We start from the raw sequence: 18,289 nt of genomic DNA, 5'->3' as shown, positions 1-18,289 counted from the left end.
TGTTTATCATCTGGCAACTTTTAGTTGTATTAAATATATATTTAAACACTCATATATCTCATTAGATATAATTAAAAACAGAACTAGGAAGCTTGATGAAAATTTATTTAATCTTTTAATTTAAATGTTTGTTGTTGTGTATTAATTAGGACAAAAATATATGAGAAATTATTTCATGGTCGCCATTTTACAATGTAATATGAAGAAAAGACCTTCTTCTTAAACATTACATCATATAAATATTACTCTTATGATAAAGTATTTTGGAATGAAATCCAAACACTGGGGGAAAATCTGTACAAAATTCACATTCTAAGAGTTGACCTTTGACCCCTGTGAGGTCAGCAAGGTTAGTGAGGAAGTGTGAATCTTGTTGTTTTACTTTAACAGTTATTATCTATTTTTTGCATTGGTTATGAGGCTGTTGTATTATTATAATCCACTGATTACAACTCTCATAAAATCCTGTGACCGTTGTTTCTAGATGAACCTCAAATCTGCATGTACACTGAATTAAACTATTCACATCATATCTTGGACTTCAGACAGTTCCAGGTCTGTTCTGAAAAAGAAAATAAATCCATGGCTGAAGCTAATAAGAGACTTTGAGAGGCACATAACTGGACGTGGGTTTTTGCCCTTGGACTGAAACACTGTATAAGATAAGATAAAACTTTACTGACCCCCAGGCAGGGAAATCTGGGGAAATAAATGAGGGGACATTTGGGGAGGTTGGCACAAGCAGAGAGGTTTCTCCTCTGCCAGGTGTTTATCTCTGCTACATTATATTTTGTAATCTCTTAATGACTCAGCTCCTGACTGTACAACTACTAATTTTATTTGCAGAGTTTCAGCTCCTCTAGAAATACGGATGTGGTCTGTTTTACATTAAAAGCAACTGTAAAAAAAAACAACAAAAAACACCACTGTTACCACAACTTAAAAGGCACCTGCTGAGTGGTTAATTCAAATTTGGGCGCCATCCGCTCAGCCAATCCGCTTCCAGCATCAAACAAAAATTATGCAATCCATGTTGGTTTGTTGGGATTGAAGGGAATATCCAACTCTCCCACACTTAGAGTTGTGTAATAAACATCTCCAGCTCTCTCCCTCTCTCTCTCTCTCTGTGTGTGTGTGGAGAGAGTGTGGAATATCCCTGATAACGTCTTCCTCTGTCTGCTTCTGTAGGGGAATTTTATCTGAATGCTCAGTGTATCACACACCCACACAAACTGCCAACAAGCAGTGAAATGAATCTATGAAACACACTGTATTTACACAGGTAAATCTAATAGCTCAACATTAAATAAAACATACTGAGGAAAAAGATCCACAGTCTTTGTTTAAACACAATAAATACGACTCAGTGATGATGGAGGACTTGATTCGAATAAAATACCAAAGTAAATTAATCATTTTCACATTTGAATTGTCTTTGAATATCTTCTGTTTTCCTTATAATGTGTCAGCAAGAGTAATGCATGCAAACACGAGCAGCTTCTGCCATTGGGAAATGCTGACTCCACCCATGACTGTGCAACAGTATGCCTTCTGTTTGACTGCTAATAATACACAAATACCTGCAGGCACAAGCAAACAATGACTCCCACTCACTTGCCTGCTCTTTTCTCCTCTCAGCAAAAGAAGAAAGTAAGTACTGTACAGTGTGTTTGCAAGTATAAAAGCAAACATAAATAATTAAATAAACTTTGAGGCTATGGCTGCTTGTGGTACATTTACATTTACTCTTTTAATAGATGCTTTTATCCTTATAAGCCAGGAACAACACTAAAGCTTCAGTGCAGTAGGAGCCCTTGAAGTAAGCACTCACTACTAAATCTGTTCAATAAAAGAAAGTACGAGGAGATCAGGAGCATAAATGCACCATAAACACACAGTAAGTGTGGGTTGGGCATGCCAGGATGCGGGTGCACTAACTGTGTGTGTCTGTTGCTGGATGCTGGGCAGGATCCAATTACAATACAAGCTTTCTCTCCCACAGCTGCATCACCCTCATGAAAACAGAGCAAAGAAAGAACATTAAAATTAGTTATTATTATTAGCAATAGCAGTCAGTATTAGCATTTATGTTAGGACTCCCTGCAACATGATGCAATTGCAGTCTTTCACGTCACTGTATCTTGCTCTGGTGGAAAGTGAAAGTACATTTGAATGATATCATGAGAAATCCCCTACTGGCCTCCATAAAGGGATCACAGAGCTGCTCTGCCACACATGAATACAGCTCTGAGCAGCAGCAGCATGTTGCAGGAATCTGAAGCACAACACTTGATCTTAAGAAAGATGAAAAAGATATTGACAATTCGAGGAAGGAGCAAAGATCGGAGGAACGACGGCAAGACTCCTTTAATAAAGGAGAGCAACAACAATGTACAAGACGGTAAGAATCTGTTATTATTATGCGTTTGCTTTGTGGTTACTATGGATGTTGATTTTCATTGAGCTTGAAATGAGGCCATGTGACCATCGATCCAAAGAGATTAAATAGAACTGCATAAAATATATCTGTGAACCTGTGTTAAGGTGAATTTCCCCGCTGTGGGACCACTAAAGGATTGTCACATTTTTTCCATGCTCAGCAATTTTGTTTAGCAACATGTAAACATTTGTTAGCTAGCATCACAGACAAAGTACAGCTGAGGTTGATGAAAATACCATCAGTTTTTTCAATTTCTTGACATAGTCTGGATTAAAGATGATAGACATTGTGCTTGTCCATCCAATAGAGACAAGATCAATGCGAAGATTCACAGTCATAAAGGCTGAGTCTGCAAATGTGACATTTTCTATTTGCAGTGTTCTAAATCAAAAGCTTAAAATCTCCCTTTCTTACAGGATATGACCCAGAGGATAAAGGCTATGACACCCCCTTCGCTCAGAACACCCTCAACACCCGTAAAGAAGTTGCTGAACATCTGAACGTAGCCCCTGATGCCACCTCCAGCACCTGTGAAGATGATCAGTGCCTCATACAGATATCTGTGTCTGAGCACTTTCCGAAGCTACCAACACCGGACCAGAACCTTAACCAGCACCTAGTACATGTACAGGAAGCTGTGCTCCATGAGCTTAAGAGGCTGCGTCCTGTGTTGGAGCATAAGGAGTTGATGGAATTTCTGATTGATTGTTACCATCGTCAGACATTTGACCACCTCCATAGTCTGCTCCAGAACGCCACGTCCACCCAGAACTCCTTTGTGCTGATGAACTGGGTCCTACACATATACCAGAGGTATTTATCTAGATTTTTACCCACTGTAAACTTCTTTACTGACCCGGTTTCCATACAGCTCTTAGTACAAGTGCAAGTCAAACACAGGTCCATTCGTTCCTATGGGAACCTCCCCGAACTTTGAACCTTTGCAGTGGATTATGGACAAGCCATCACTCTGTGCCACAGGAAGTTAGCATATAAACAAACTAGCTGCCACTAACAGGCAGAGATAAGTTTGACATCACATTTAGCTAACATTGATAACATGCTAGCTGTGTAACATACAGAGTGCATGGCAGGCTGTCCTCCTGTAAAGAAATGCATTGAACACAAAGGGGCATACACTGTATATTATACAGAGTTATGGACACAAAACTGTGAGGAAATAAGGAATTGATGTCATTTTCTTGTGCATGTTTACATGTGTACCTCTGTGAGGTGGTAGCAGTCAGCATAAAACACCACTGTGCTTATACAGGCCTGGTCTACTGTAGTTCAGAGTTGTGCATGACCTTACATGTTGGTACAAGCCTGTATTCATTTAACTGCCAAGAGTATATGAGAAGACTGGTACCAATCTTATCTATATGACAAACATTACGCTCCCTCCAGGAAACAGTTAGCTTAGCTTAGCATGATGACTGGGAACAGGGGGAAACTGCTAGCCTAGCTCTGTCTGACTCAACTGTGATAAAATCTAACTATTTACCAGCCCTTCCAATTTATATCTTATGTGCTTAATGTGTTCAAAAACCAACGTGGGAATGGACGTTATGTTAGGTAATAAGTCAAGAAATAGTCCCTTACGTAACTGACTGTAAAGGGGTGATTTATCATTTTTACATTTTGCTTCTTTGGATTAAACAAACAAAATATAATCAGTGAGCTTTTGAGCTGCTAAAATGAGCTAATCATATGCTAGCTGTAGGTTAATATTTAGTGGATTCATTTAAGAGTTTAGGGTCTACTTCTCTCTTGTATCCCACATAACTCTTTGGTCATTTCTGATCAGTAGTAGAGTAGTAGAGTATTAGATACAGGTGTGAAACATGCTGCTGCTCAGCTCTGATGTTTGTGTTTGTGCTACTTTCCTAGTGAAGAGCTGCTTGGTCACCCCGACCTTCAAGAAATGGATCCCATTAAAAAAGTCAATCATTCGCTGGTCAGTGGATGGGAAGCAAAAGCCAAGGCCAAACTGCTTGAAAATGTGCAGGTAAGAATACAAACTCTTACACTGCTGTGACTACTTCATGCTCCTAAAGTCATAAGGAAATGGATGCAAAGGGAAGTGCAAGGGCAAAGTAAAGCACACAAACTGTTTGGTGGTGGTAATATTTCTTGCAATTCTGCAATTCAGAATGTTAAGTTGTTCTAATGACACAAGTTTTCATATGCAGACAGCTAAGACAATCATGATGAAAACTGGCACAGTGAAGTTATGGTTCATTACTTCTCTGGGATTCATTGCTGTGGCAGTGTCTTTTTTTAAATGACCACAAGGTGTCACCAAAGTCAAACAATCTTCAAACCTTACACACAGTGCAGGGGCTTTATAGGCAATGAAAAACAAAACAAAACAAAAATTGTGGAGACATTTTCAGCTTCGGACTCGCTCGGTCAAAAGATTTCTTTTGTTAAGCCAGTAGTTTTTTCACAACTGCTGTTAAAAACACAGCTTATTGTGTCTATCTTTGTCTCATTTTGTCCATAGAGAGAGGTCAGACAATCCCTGGACAAGATCCTGCAGATTGAGATAGGCCAAGAACATTGTGATCCTGATGAAGCTTACGTTGGACTTTATATGGACACTATTCAGGTACTTAGTAAACCAGAACTTATGAATTACAAATATACACTATTCATCTACTTTTGACTCATATTTTTTGTTTTCTCTGTTTCTGTTTCAGTGTGTTGGTGCCAAGTGCAATGAAGCGAAAAAAATCAGCTCTGACCTGTCTGATGAAGTGCAAGACGTTTGTTTCCAAGAGCTGCTGATATTTGTAAGGAGGTGAGAGTCTATTTTAAGTCTATTTCCAGATGATTTAAAAAAAATAATTTATTTGAATTATGATGATCCGGGGCCTTAATTTTGCCATTGTCATGAAATGAATGCAAATATCACCAGTTAAACTCAAAATGTTGGATTATTTAGACTGCACATTCTCTGTGGTTTGTAGGTACACCACTGAGCAGACTGAGGCTCTTGGAAAAAAAGCAGAAATGGATGAACCAGAAACAATACATTTCCTCAAGACTCTGAAAACGTGTAAAGAACTCAAGTAAGTGTTTGAGTACTTACAATTCAGCTATGTTGTTGTATTTTATCAGAAAACAAGGTTTATATGGTTTATTTCCTCTCAGGCGGTATGTCCAGACAACAGGAAAAAAAAATCACCTTCTCATGGAAATGGTGGAAATGCTTGAAAACATGGAGGCTTCTACTTTGAATCTTCTGATGGACATTGTAACTGACATTGCAGAGGTAGCTGTTCAATTTAATCACAAATATACTTTTTTCTTAATTTTCAAAATAGAAGCATGGTGCATTACATGCATATATTCCTGTTTTTTTCAGAGCCACCTGAAAAAGTACTTCAAATCCGACAGGAGGAGGTTCTGCTTGTGTTCTGATATAGAGCAGTATTTCCCCAAGCTGCCTTATGCTTTTGATGAACAACAGGTAAGGATGCATTTATTGTAGCCTTTTCCCTTTTATTTGTGTTAAAACAGTTTTGTGTCCATCTGGTTGCTGTTTTTTGAAAATTTAACTCTCTCTCTGTCTGCCTTTTTGTCTCTCAGAGAGTGATGGATGAGGCCTATAAGGTCATCGTTGGTTTGTACTTCAAACATCTCATCCAAAGCAACCAGAAGAAACTGAAGAAGTGCTGGCCTGACATTGGAGAAACAGTCACTGAAGATGCTGAGCTTCTTCACAACACTATCTCAGACCTGGTGAGATCAACGTTTTAGTCTTAAACAGACTGCTTGTTGTTTTGTACTGCCTTGACGTATCAACATCAATTCTTGACCTGTATGTGCTGTGTTGTATCAGGCTCCTGGTGTCCAACAGCAGAACCACATCCTGCTCAAAGTTACAGAAATACTGGACTGCAACGACATCGATGCACACAAGATCACAGCTGCAAACATGCAGAAGAAATGTCACATAAAGAGGTAAACTACTCAGTGTGTTGCATTATAGCTTGAAGCTCAGAGATTGTGTTTGCCAGTAGCTTCAGATACATTATAGAGTCACAAGATCACAGAGGTCCAGAGTCTCAACAGTGACCATGGGAAGTCCATGGAGGTCCAATGGAGGGGAAGAGACGTCAAGGAATAAGTTGGTTCACCTTAGGTTAGATGATAACAGAGTGAATAATATGGGCCCCAGAGTTTTCAGGCCACAGAACTCAGCTGAACTGTCAGTTGAAAATATCATTGCTTTCTTGAATGACAAGCTATTGAGTAAGGTTGTTGTTAGGCTAGGCTAACTGGAGGGCAGGACTTTTACATAAAAATGAATGTCTGTTACATTCAAGCGCTTGATGCAAAACAGTGCAAACAAGCCTATCAGAGCAAGGTAAATCTCTCTAAATTTCAGCCAGTAATGACTGGTTTGCCGGAGCTGAAGAGCAGAGCATCTGTAGCAAAAAGAAACTCGGCATTCAGAGGAAGGATAACAGTCTTGAAAAGAAAATGATTGACGAGGATGAACAAGTCAAAAGCATGTATCAACAGTATTTGTGTAATTACTCTCACTGCCAGAGGGGGAAGACTCAAGATCAGTACTGCAGGTTTAAGTAAATCAGACTTAAGTAAATTTCAGTTTTGTATGTCTAGACTGCGATCTGGAAGTTCTGGTTGTAAGAGAAGTTTGGATTTTCTTAAAGTCAGCATCTAGTGGCCATGAGAGGAAGTGCATCTCACTAACTTTGTTGTGTTTCACCTTCAACTGCAGTGAGGACATGAAGCGCCTGCTGCAATGGAAAGGTCTTTCTAAGCGGGAGGTTCAAGAGGTGCTGGACGCCCTTCCTCCTGACCTTCAACCTACACCCGATCCTGACATTCAACTCCGGAGTGGCAGATCCTGGTGCTGCTGTTTCACCTGTTTTCTACCTGCTGGTGAAGACTGAGGTGCTCTACAGACGATCAACGTCAACAAGCACAAGAGGACAGAGCTGGTCAGCAGTCCTGTTAGAACTCAGTCCGTTACTGATTTCACTCCTCAGATCTGATCTTTAGACGCAGATAAAGAGTAGCAGACATGTTACAGTAGCCGCATGAGAGATTAAGTTGACTGTGCACAAGGCTGCCTATGTATGAGTTAGCCTGAATGTCACTGATTTCCTTTCAAGTGCTGCTGTTATTACAGGAAAGGCAAACATGACTTTTTTTTTTTTTATCTTGTTTGTCAAATTTCCTCATTTTTAAATGTAAACAGAAATCAGTATCTATTGATGGGATTTTTATTTGTCACTGTGGCAAAAAGTTACATGAAAAAACAAACTATACTTTTATATACGTTTTACAGGGTGTTAAAGTTGTTTACATATGTGCGTTTTTTAATATTTAGGTGGATTTTGGTTGATTGCACAGCGTTTCTGGATGTTTGCATACCGTTAACAGTAAATTTGTTTTTGTGCAAAAGGCAAAGTGATATTTTAGTTGAACTTACTTAACTTGTTGAACTTTAGCTGAAGATCACAAAATGCAAACAAGCACAAGTAATTCAAAAAGGATGAACTTTTTGTTTTGCTATATGTTCAGAAAGTTACCCATCTTTTGTTCTCAAACCCTCAAATTTTAGGTTTACTTACTTTCACTTTATGTACTGTAGGTACCAGAAGTACAAAAGAATTTCAACTTAAAGGTATACATTTAGTTACAGTTGCAGATGCACTGTTTTTTACATCATGTATTTATTTTAATATTATTTATTACATTTAATTTATTTATATATATATATATGAAATTACATGTCATCTACAAATATTCACTAGGCCTCTATCAAATCAAACATTACTGTTAACAAACATCTCTGAATTGCACTTGAACTTGTATTATACTTGAATTTTTCTTTAGGAGATGAGGTGTCTACATAAAATCAGTGTAAAGATCAAGATTTACTTTTTACAAATGGGATACTTCTTGGGTTAGATGTACTGTACTGGTTTGCTGCTTTCTGTCTCAAGATACTGAATATGTTTTTAATGTTCTATGTCTATGGTGATTCTTTTTGTGAGGAGTTTATGGGGACGCAAAAAAATGCACTTTTTTTATTCTGTTATTCAGACTCCTGAATAAACTTCACAGTGACATTATAAAAATGTGTTTTTAGCTGTGTATTCGGTGTGCCAACTGTAAACACCACTAGATAGAAACTAACATCTTACTAAAATAGTCTGCTCCACTAACACCAAATCAATTTAAGTACGGCTTCACAGAACAGATCTGATAACAGTGGGTGGTGATCTGGGGTTTGGGACCTCTGAGGGAGTCCCAAGATAAATCTGAGGGATATTGTTTGGGATATTAGCATGCTAACATTTGCTAATTAGCAAGAACAGCAGAGGTTGATGAGAGTACCATTACTATTAGTTTCAACTTCTGAAACTGGGCAAAGTTTTTTCTGCATCGGTTTGTTGTTTCTTGAAGATTCATCTCTTCAAAGAGCACCTCTTCTGCTGAACCCTCTAACACCCTAACATGCTGAAATAACAATTACAATACATTTGTGGTGCACTCCTATCATTTATTTGCTTGCCTTTTAGATTTAGCACTTAGTTCTTACTTCAACCTACTGAACTGAAGCTTTAGTATTGTCCCTCACTTGTAAGTTGCTTTGGATAATAGTATCTGGCAAATTAGTAAATGTATGTTGGGATTGATGGAATATTTTAAGTTGTGTAATGATCAGCTCTCTCTCTATGTGTGTCTGTGGAGAAAGTGGGAAAGATCACTGATAATGTTGTCTCCTGCCAGAACTCTTTTTATTTCTGCAGAGGAATTTAAACCCTCACTATATCAGACACCCACACAAACATGTGCCATGTGACAACATGTAGTGAGGTGAATCCATATGATTGCTTGGTTTTGGTTTAAACACAATAAATATGACTTGGTGATGGTGAAGGGCTTGTGTTGAATAAAATACCAAATTGTTAAGGTACATAAATCTTTTTCATATTTGCATTGTCTCAGACTGTCTTTTTTTTTTCCTAACATGTGCCTGCAAAAGTAGTGCGTGCAAACAAACACATTTTCATTGGAAAGCACCTTTCTACTCATGACTCACTGAAATGGCATGCTTTCTTTTTGATTGCACAGACAACTGCGGGCCTGCTTTTTTATCAGATTGCCACCAAAGGAGGGAAATGTGCAGTGTGTAAGAATAAAAGCAAAAAAATTAAAAAGCTTAAATGCTGCTCAGGTTTGACCTAAAGGATCGTACCAGTTGTTTTACATGTTTAAACTCATTTGCACTTTCCGATGCAACAAGCTGTAAGCGCCACACTGAGGTGTTATTACAATATAAAGTTGTTGTGATGATTGACATTGAGAAACATTATCATTGATTTTGAGTCATGTTTCTGGCCACCTGATATGTGCAAGTAAAATAATCACTCTCCTTTCATCCATCCATTATGTATACCACTTATCCTATATCCAATCCCAGTTGACATTGGGAGAGAGGCGGGGCACACCCTGAACAGATCACCAGTCTATCACATGTATATAGACAAACTCATTCACACACCTACAGACAACTTAGAGTCACCTGTAGGCATTGCATTCATTAAACCACTAAACCTTGATGATGAAAAGGATTAGGAACGTCGTTCAAAATAAGGAAGAAGACAACAGGAGGACTCCTTTACTAAAGCGGAACAGAAACTATGGTGGTAAGAATCTGTTATTATTATGGGTGTGACTTGTGGTTATTATTGGTTGTGGATTTTTAATATATAGGTCTTAAATTCAACTATATGCAAAGATCACTCAGGATTTTTGATTAATCGTAATTCAGCATGAAATGAGGCCATCGAACCATCAATCGAAGTAGGTTAAATAGACTGCTGCTGCTGCACTTTCACTTTCCTTAAACCACATCTATTGAAGTGTTTCAAGATAACATTTTTAAAATAGACACAGAGGAGCAGATATACGAAGGGTGATGGTTAAGTTCATAGTCTAAGGGAGAAGGAGATGAGTTAAATAGCTCTTGATATCTGCACATGCAGTTCAGTTCTACAGAAAATTTGAAGTTAATGCCTTTGTGGTTTTTCTGGTTTTACTGTCACAGCAGTGATGATCATCACTGTCAAAATGGCAACTGCTGAGCTCCCTCTTCACCTTGGGGAAGAGGAATTAGCCAGATCAGTTAACAGGGCAGGTCCAGATTTGGTGGATACCTGCATAAAGACCAGTGCTTTTACATCTGGCACATAAAGAGGCAGTTGAAAGACAGTGTGGTAGAACACAAATATGCTATAAAACCTAATAATATAAATTACCTTACGAAACCACTTCCATAGTTGTGATAACAGAAATGACAGCCTTTTCAAAGTGGAGGGTACTGAGTTTGTGGAGCAGCCTATAAAAGGGATTGATAGTCTAAATAAATCACTTGAGAGAGAGACTTATTGGATCTTCAAGGTCTTCATGAGGAAATAGATTCTTGATTTGTAGTTGATTTGGTTTACTCCTGTCATTGATGCTGATGTTATTGTATTTGCTGTACTGTTACAATTATTACTGTGACTATTTATTTATCTATTTATCTACTTACTATATAGTCTACTTGTTGTGTATTTATTGATATGCCGGTTTAGCCTCCCTTGCCATTAATTGTCTATAGAAGGAAACATGATATTTCTTCTCTTGTTTACTCCTCTTTCAATCACAACCTGAGGAAGACTTAGAGCATGTCAGAACTGGTCTGCATTTTCCTTGTTTTTTTGAGATTGTTTACTTACAGCTCAAGCCTTGGTCTCAAGCCAGTCCTGACCTCAAGGCCATAGTTACTGTGTAATATGTATATGTGTACGTGTGTGTGGGGGTTATTGTCAGCACAACACTTATATTATTAGGGCATGACCAGTCACAAAACAGAACTGTGACTTGCATATATTCTTTGTATTTTATATTTGCAGTGCTCTAAACTTAAAATTTCCTCTCTTATAGGATATGACCAGGTGGATAATGACTGTGGCATGCCCTTAGCTCAGAACACCTACAGGGAACTTGCTGAACTCCTGAGAGTGGCCCCTGATGCCACCTCCAACACCTCTAGGGATGTCAGGGGCCTCATACAGAGATCTGTGTCCAAGCACTTACCGAAGCCACCAACACATCTGGACCAGAACCTTAACCAGCACCTAGAACATGTGAAGGACGTTATGTTCCATGAGCTTTTGAGGCTGCGTCCTGTGTTGGAGCATAAGGAGTTGATGGAATTTCTGATTGATTGTTACCATCGTCAGACATTTGACCACCTCCATAGTCTGCTCCAGAACGCCACCTCCACCCAGAACTGCTTTGTGCTGATGAACTGGGTCCTACATAAATACCAGAGGTATCCACCTGCATTTTTATCTGCTGTAACTTCCTTCACTTATTTTAATTTTATCAAGCGTGTTTACATGTGTACCAATTCACTGTGAGGTGGAAGTAACGTAAACACTGATATACTGTAGTTCAGAGTTTGTGTATCTGATAATCTGACACTCACTGTAAATGTTCTTACACACTTTAATGCCAAAAATAATGTAAGAAATTTGATTCTTGTCTTGTACAAAAATACTGGCAGCCTAACTAAATACTTAGCTGTGATAAACAACTGATTAAGACAAAGACATAAAAAGAGTACCTAATTTAGTTACCAGTGTTTCCCCTACCATTTTGGGAGCTGATGAATAATCATCGAAGAGAGAGTTTTCTGATGTAACTACCAGCCAGATCAGCCCTGGGAGTTTAGATGAATTAGCAGACATTGTCCACACACAGTAGTTTGCTACCAATTTGTCCACATTAGCAGGCAAACTAATGTTAGAAAGCACTACTCAGCTAAAACCACAATATCACTATAAATTTCACAGGCTTTGCAGTAATGTTAGCTTACCTGTTCAATGCCAGCTCTGGATCGACTCTGATCCCCAAAGTCGAATGATGGTCCCCCGTGAATCAAATGTCCCACCGATATTGACCCTAGTTTTCCCCTGAAACAGAGAGATAAAGAGAGATAAAGTTTTCTGTTTTTTGTTCTTGTGTGGAGTTTGTGTTGGAGTATTTCTTGTACTGGGGGCCGGTCGTTTTGTAACGGTGATGGACTCCATTTCAAAGCTAACGACAGTACACTGCCAGTGCCGGAGCAAGGCAGAAGAAAGGCTTTTATCATCATTGTGTTGTTGCCAAAATTTGGTTTAATCACACTCAGATATTTACAATCTACCTTGCACTTCCTTCCACTATCCCACATAACTCTTTCATTATACACACGTGAAACATGCTGCCTGGCTCTGACGTTTGTATTTGTGGTATTTTCCTAGTGAAGAGCTGCTTGGTAACCCCGACCTTCAAGAAATGGATCTCATTAATCAAGTTGATCATTTACTGGTCAGTGAATGGGAGGAAAAAGCCAAGGTCAAACTGCTGGAAAATGTGCAGGTAAGAAAATAAACACTTGCATTGTTGGGGCGTCTTCATGCTTCAAAGGTCATAAGGAAATACATGCAAGGCAGAGTGCAAGGTCAAAGGGTGTGTTTGTTATGTCCTGGTGCACGTTTTTGTACTTTATTTGATGTTTCTTTGATGTTTCTATTACAAATGCAGCTCACTGTGTGTCTCTTTGTCTCCTGTTGTCCACAGATAGAGGTCAGACAATCCCTGGTAAAAATCCTGCAGATTGAGATAGGCCAAGAGTGTTGTGACCGTGAGGAAGCTTACGTTAGACTTTATGTGGACACTATTCAGGTACTTAGTAAACCATTAGTTATGAATTATACGCTATTCATCTACTTTTGTTTGCTGTCCAGTTGTGAAATTACATTTTAATAAACTACCCTGCATCACTGCTTGTTTCTGTTTCAGTGTATTGATGCCATGCACAATGAAATGAAAAAATCAGCTCTGACCTGTCTGATGAAGTGCAAGACGTTTGTTTCCAAGAGCTGCTGATATTTGTAAGGAGGTGAGAGTCTATTTTTAGATTTTCAGACCAGATATTAAAAAATAACTTTAGTTTAGTTGATAATTTGATTTAAGCTCTTAATTTTGCCCTTGAAATGAAATGAACATAAATATCACCAGTTAAACTCAAAATGTTGGATTATTTAGACTGCACATTCTCTGTGGTTTGTAGGTACACCACTGAGCAGACTGAGGCTCTTGGAAAAAAAGCAGAAATGGATGAACCAGAAACAATACATTTCCTCAAGACTCTGAAAACGTGTAAAGAACTCAAGTAAGTGTTTGAGTACTTACAATTCAGCTATGTTGTTGTATTTTATCAGAAAACAAGGTTTATATGGTTTATTTCCTCTCAGGCGGTATGTCCAGACAACAGGAAAAAAAAATCACCTTCTCATGGAAATGGTGGAAATGCTTGAAAACATGGAGGCTTCTACTTTGAATCTTCTGATGGACATTGTAACTGACATTGCAGAGGTAGCTGTTCAATTTAATCACAAATATACTTTTGCATGCATGGTGAATTACATGCATATATTCCTGTTTTTTTCAGAGCCACCTGAAAAAGTACTTCAAATCCGACAGGAGGAGGTTCTGCTTGTGTTCTGATATAGAGCAGTATTTCCCCAAGCTGCCTTATGCTTTTGATGAACAACAGGTAAGGATGCATTTATTGTAGCCTTTGCCCTTTTATTTGTGTTAAAAACAGTTTTGTGTCCATCTGGTTGCTGTTTTTGAAAATTTAACTCTCTCTCTGTCTGCCTTTTTGTCCTCTCAGAGAGTGATGGATGAGGCCTATAAGGTCATCGTTGGTTTGTACTTCAAACATCTCATCCAAAGCAACCAGAAGAAACTGAAGAAGTGCTGGCCTGACATTGGAGAAACAGTCACTGAAGATGCTGAAGCTTCTTCACAACACTATCTCAGACCTGGTGAGATCAACGTTTGGTCTTAACAAACTGGAAACAGACTGATTGTTCCTATGTACTGTGAATGACATTTAAACATGGTAAAAAAAAACAACTTAATATCAACAGAAATTCCTGACCTATGTTCTGTTGTATCAGGCTCCTGGTGTCCAAAACCACAACTGCATCCTGCAGTACGTCACAAAAATATTGGAGTGCAACAGCATTGATGCACATAAGATTGAAGCTGCAAAAATGCTGAAGGAATGTGACAGAAAGAGGTAAAACTATGACAGATGTTTCTTATACACATCAGTGTCCAATATTTAATTTGCGTTGCTTTGGCTCTATTCACACACAGACTTAAAATGTGTTTTTTTAAGCCACTAAAACACATATTTTAGAAAAATTCTGTTTTCTGTTCTGTTCTTCCATTCAGGAGAACAAAGAAGAACTCCTGTCCTTTCAGGTTATCTGATAGAAACCCATGACAGATTTATGGCTAATATCTGGAGGCACTAAGCCTCTTTGGCAGGCAGTTTTAACATCAGCAAGACCAGCACAGTCCAGTTATTCTGCTAAAAACAATGTAAAATGTAGAATGTAGAAGGGCAGTCAACGTGAAAAGAAAAAGATTTTTTAAAAATATTATATAATTTTTTTTGCAGATATCCACGATACATTTGTAGACATCTGCAAAAATAAATTAAATAAATTAAAAGTAATGATATAATATAAAGTTATGAGTAGTAACAACTGGATTGGATATATCTGAAATGTTCTCTTGACTTGGAAGAACTGAGTAATGGATATCTACAATTCATATCCAGTCTAGCTATTAAATGTTATAATGGCCTTTTTTTTTTTTTTTTTGAGGATTTTAAAATATCCTAAATTTATTTTGATTAATACAATCACTATGATAGATATCTTGAAATACAGTGTCTTTTGTGATAATGTTATTGTGGATATCTTAAATTACTATTCAGACAAGTGAGCATCGATATCTAAAATGTAATTATAGTAATATAATAATGTACCTATAGAACACCCCCATGCTGGAAAGACACACCAACACGTACCACAAGATACCAGAACATACAGGAATATAACTAGTAATGATATGAAACCAATACAAAAAACATTACAAAAATGATACGTTCATAATAGAAAAAAAATCACATTCCATATTCTATAGCATGAATTCCAAGCAGGAATAGAAAATGATAACTCATAGTTACATAACACTACATGGGACACCTATATCAAACTGCCATCTCATGTTCATATATCATATGTAAAGAACAACTCATAAAAGAGAATGTATAAGGATGTTATATAAGGATATTTTCATAGTTTTCTGAAAAATACTTACACAGAAATTAACAGAAATGTATGACAAGCTATTGAGTAAGTTTATGTTCTTTGGCTGGACATTCAGTAATCTAAATGGTCACAGATCATGAAATTGGTTTTTCTTACTCTCAACACAATCTGGAAGTTCTGGTTGCACTGTGACTCTTTGTTGAATGGCATTTCTTTAGGTTTGGGTATTTTTTTCTTGGATTTTCTTAAAGTCAGCATCTAGGCCATTAGAGGAACTGCACTTCACTGATTTCTTTGTGTTTTGCCCTCAACTGCAGTGAGGACATAAAGCGTCTGCTGCGATGGAAGGGTCTTTCTAGAAGGGAGGTTCAGGAGGTGATGGACGCCCTTCCACCTGACCTTCAACCTACACCTGATCCTGATGTTCAAATCAGACCTGATTCTGACAATCAAACCAGAAGTAACAGATCCCAGTGCTGCTGTTGCGCCTGCTGCTGAAGACTGTGGTGCTCAACAGAGGATTAAGGGAGTAATATTATGTAATAATAATTAAATTTTTTTTTTTAATTAAATGTAAAATATTCCCAAATAGTCATTAGCCTACAATTAACTCAAATTCTATTGTACTTGACCCATAGATTCTTGTTTAAACTTTTTCTGTACTGTCTGAGCAGAGATCTACAAAAAACTGAATAAAAATCAGGATTTACTGTTTAACACATATTATACTTTTTGTGTGAAGTGTACCTGTGCTGGTTCTCTGGTTTAAGTGCAAAATGCACTTTTCTTATTCCGTCAGTAGTGTCCTGAATAAACTTTACCATGACTTAATATAAACATGTTTTTGCCTGTGTATTCATTTTGCCACTGGCAAACACCACCACCCAAAACTGTCCACACCACTAACACCACCTCATTTTAGAGAGGGCTTCACAAAACAGACCTCTTAACAGTGGCTTTTGATCTGGGATTTGGGACCTCTACAGCTGTCCCAAGTGAAACCTGAGGAAAATGATTAAGGAAAAGATTTCATATTTTGTTACACCTAACTCTGAGTTTTGTTTCTGTCTTGTGACATACTGGATGCTTTTATCACTTCAGGCCTGGAAGAACCTTTAAATTAAACTGCTATCAAATCATGACCACCTAAAGCCATACTGTATATAACCTGTGATGGGAATTTATAAGTATTTGTTGTTTCAAAATTTCATGGCAATCCATCCAGTAACTGTTAAGGCAATTCACTCAAAACTACAAGCGTAAAATCTAATGCCAATCCACTGAGTAGATTTTTAGATATTTTACAGCAAGTGAGAACTCTTAATGGAGATAGAGGAAAATTAAGGCAATCACCAAAGTCAGTGGGATTCAGCCTACTGGGACCACAAATGTCTTGACCAAATTTCATGAGAAGCCATGAAATAATTGTAAAAACATTTTACTCAGAACAACAAACATCAACCTCATCATGTCATTAGAGGAAAAGTCAGAGGATCACTAAAAGTTAACATGAATAGCTAAGAACTGAAGATGAAACTTATTTGTTTTAATAAATGGACAGTGTCTGCGTGACAAACTCCGGCCCGTGATTCACACTTTGGCAGCAGTCCTGGTTTGCTCAGCAGGAAAACACCATGGACTTCCACCCACCAGCTTCCGGTTACCATCCGACACAGCCTGGACATTACTAGACCAGTTTACCGCCAATGGTTTAATTACCGTCACTCCCTCTCACTCTGATGAACCTCCCTTTGGCTCTTCCTCAAAGGGGAGTCTGAAGCCGTGGCCCCTTGTCTTCCTAAACACATCCTTCCTTTTACACCGCTATACAGACAGACTTTCAGGAAAACGACCACATGCCGACAGTAATATGCAGCGAGTCCCTCTGCACACTCACATCCTTCCCCTACCTTCAGGTTCAGCCATTAGCTACAGTTATAACTTATAAATAATAAACTTGGAACACCTCTGCATGGTGTATACAGCTTCTGTTCCCTCTCTGGAGAATAACGATTTCCCAGAATTGTTCAACATCGATTTGGCTGCTTGTGATGTTGGCGAGTTAAGTGTGAATGGAGGGAGTTAGTGGTGTTTGAGCAGAGAATCAATGGCTTTAATATTCCCCCTGATGAATAGTCAGTGATGGGAAACAGGAGTCATTACAAGCTCTGACCTCGGACTTGAGCCGCTGGGAAATGTCATCAAATAGATTGTTTAGAGCGATGTTATTGATTTTGGCTGCTCCGGCTGTGTGACTCAAGGGAAAAGAATCTATACACTGCAATGGTCCAGACTAAACTCGGATATGAAACTATGAAATCTTGCCCAAACATTCATAGTACCAAGAGGTTGAATCCTGAATCCCATTTCTCTACTGGTATCAGCACATCTAAAATTTCCCTTAACCCAGAAATATCTCAATATCCATTTGATGCATTGGCAGAAACGTTTGCAAAAACATTCATGGTTCCCAGAAGATGAATCCTGTTGATTTTGGAAGGACTCTGACTTTCCCCTAGCGCCACCATAAGGATAACATTTGTAGTTCTGAATGAAATGTCTAAACAACTACTTAATATTGCAATGAAAGTTGGCAGACTTTGGTGACCTTGTGATGCCAAAATTTGTAATG

General features: G+C 38.2%; 2 protein-coding genes across 23 annotated transcripts in view; one reads left to right on the top strand and one right to left on the bottom strand.

Annotated features, from left to right (window-relative positions):
• The window catches only part of LOC127143632 (uncharacterized), an 89,689-nt gene that overhangs the window by 3,586 nt on the left and 67,814 nt on the right, over window positions 1-18,289 (bottom strand). For 2 of the 6 annotated variants that reach the window (XM_051078308.1, XM_051078305.1), the window contains exon 2: window positions 12,357-12,453. The exons of the other annotated variants lie outside the window; for them this stretch is intronic. The gene's annotated coding sequence lies outside the window, so the exon portion shown is untranslated. The remainder of the gene's footprint in view (window positions 1-12,356; window positions 12,454-18,289) is intronic. 6 annotated transcript variants of the gene reach the window in all.
• LOC108902188 (exocyst complex component 3-like protein 4) overlaps window positions 2,223-18,289 on the top strand; it is an 81,458-nt gene continuing 65,391 nt past the window's right edge. For 2 of the 17 annotated variants that reach the window (XM_051078286.1, XM_051078282.1), the window contains exons 1-10: window positions 2,223-2,401; window positions 2,857-3,253; window positions 4,331-4,448; window positions 4,947-5,051; window positions 5,143-5,243; window positions 5,413-5,514; window positions 5,597-5,717; window positions 5,811-5,915; window positions 6,035-6,187; window positions 6,288-6,409. In XM_051078286.1, the coding sequence (XP_050934243.1) occupies window positions 2,236-2,401; window positions 2,857-3,253; window positions 4,331-4,448; window positions 4,947-5,051; window positions 5,143-5,243; window positions 5,413-5,514; window positions 5,597-5,717; window positions 5,811-5,915; window positions 6,035-6,187; window positions 6,288-6,409 (1,490 nt within the window). In that variant the 5' untranslated portion in view covers window positions 2,223-2,235. Of the gene's footprint in view, window positions 2,402-2,856; window positions 3,254-4,330; window positions 4,449-4,946; window positions 5,052-5,142; window positions 5,244-5,412; window positions 5,515-5,596; window positions 5,718-5,810; window positions 5,916-6,034; window positions 6,188-6,287; window positions 6,410-7,193; window positions 7,889-9,973; window positions 10,138-11,419; window positions 11,811-12,783; window positions 12,902-13,102; window positions 13,208-13,779; window positions 13,901-13,976; window positions 14,082-14,490; window positions 14,613-15,974; window positions 16,183-18,289 lie in introns of those variants that run through there. The other 15 variants (XM_051078288.1, XM_051078283.1, XM_051078293.1 and 12 more) reach the window with 11 other exon arrangements.

This window comes from Lates calcarifer, linkage group LG19 (assembly GCF_001640805.2).
Source record: "Lates calcarifer isolate ASB-BC8 linkage group LG19, TLL_Latcal_v3, whole genome shotgun sequence".
In the NCBI taxonomy this organism is placed as follows: Eukaryota; Metazoa; Chordata; class Actinopteri; family Centropomidae; genus Lates; species Lates calcarifer.
The sequence above is the reverse complement of the archived record's forward strand: the minus strand, read 5'-3'. Positions and strand labels throughout refer to the sequence as shown.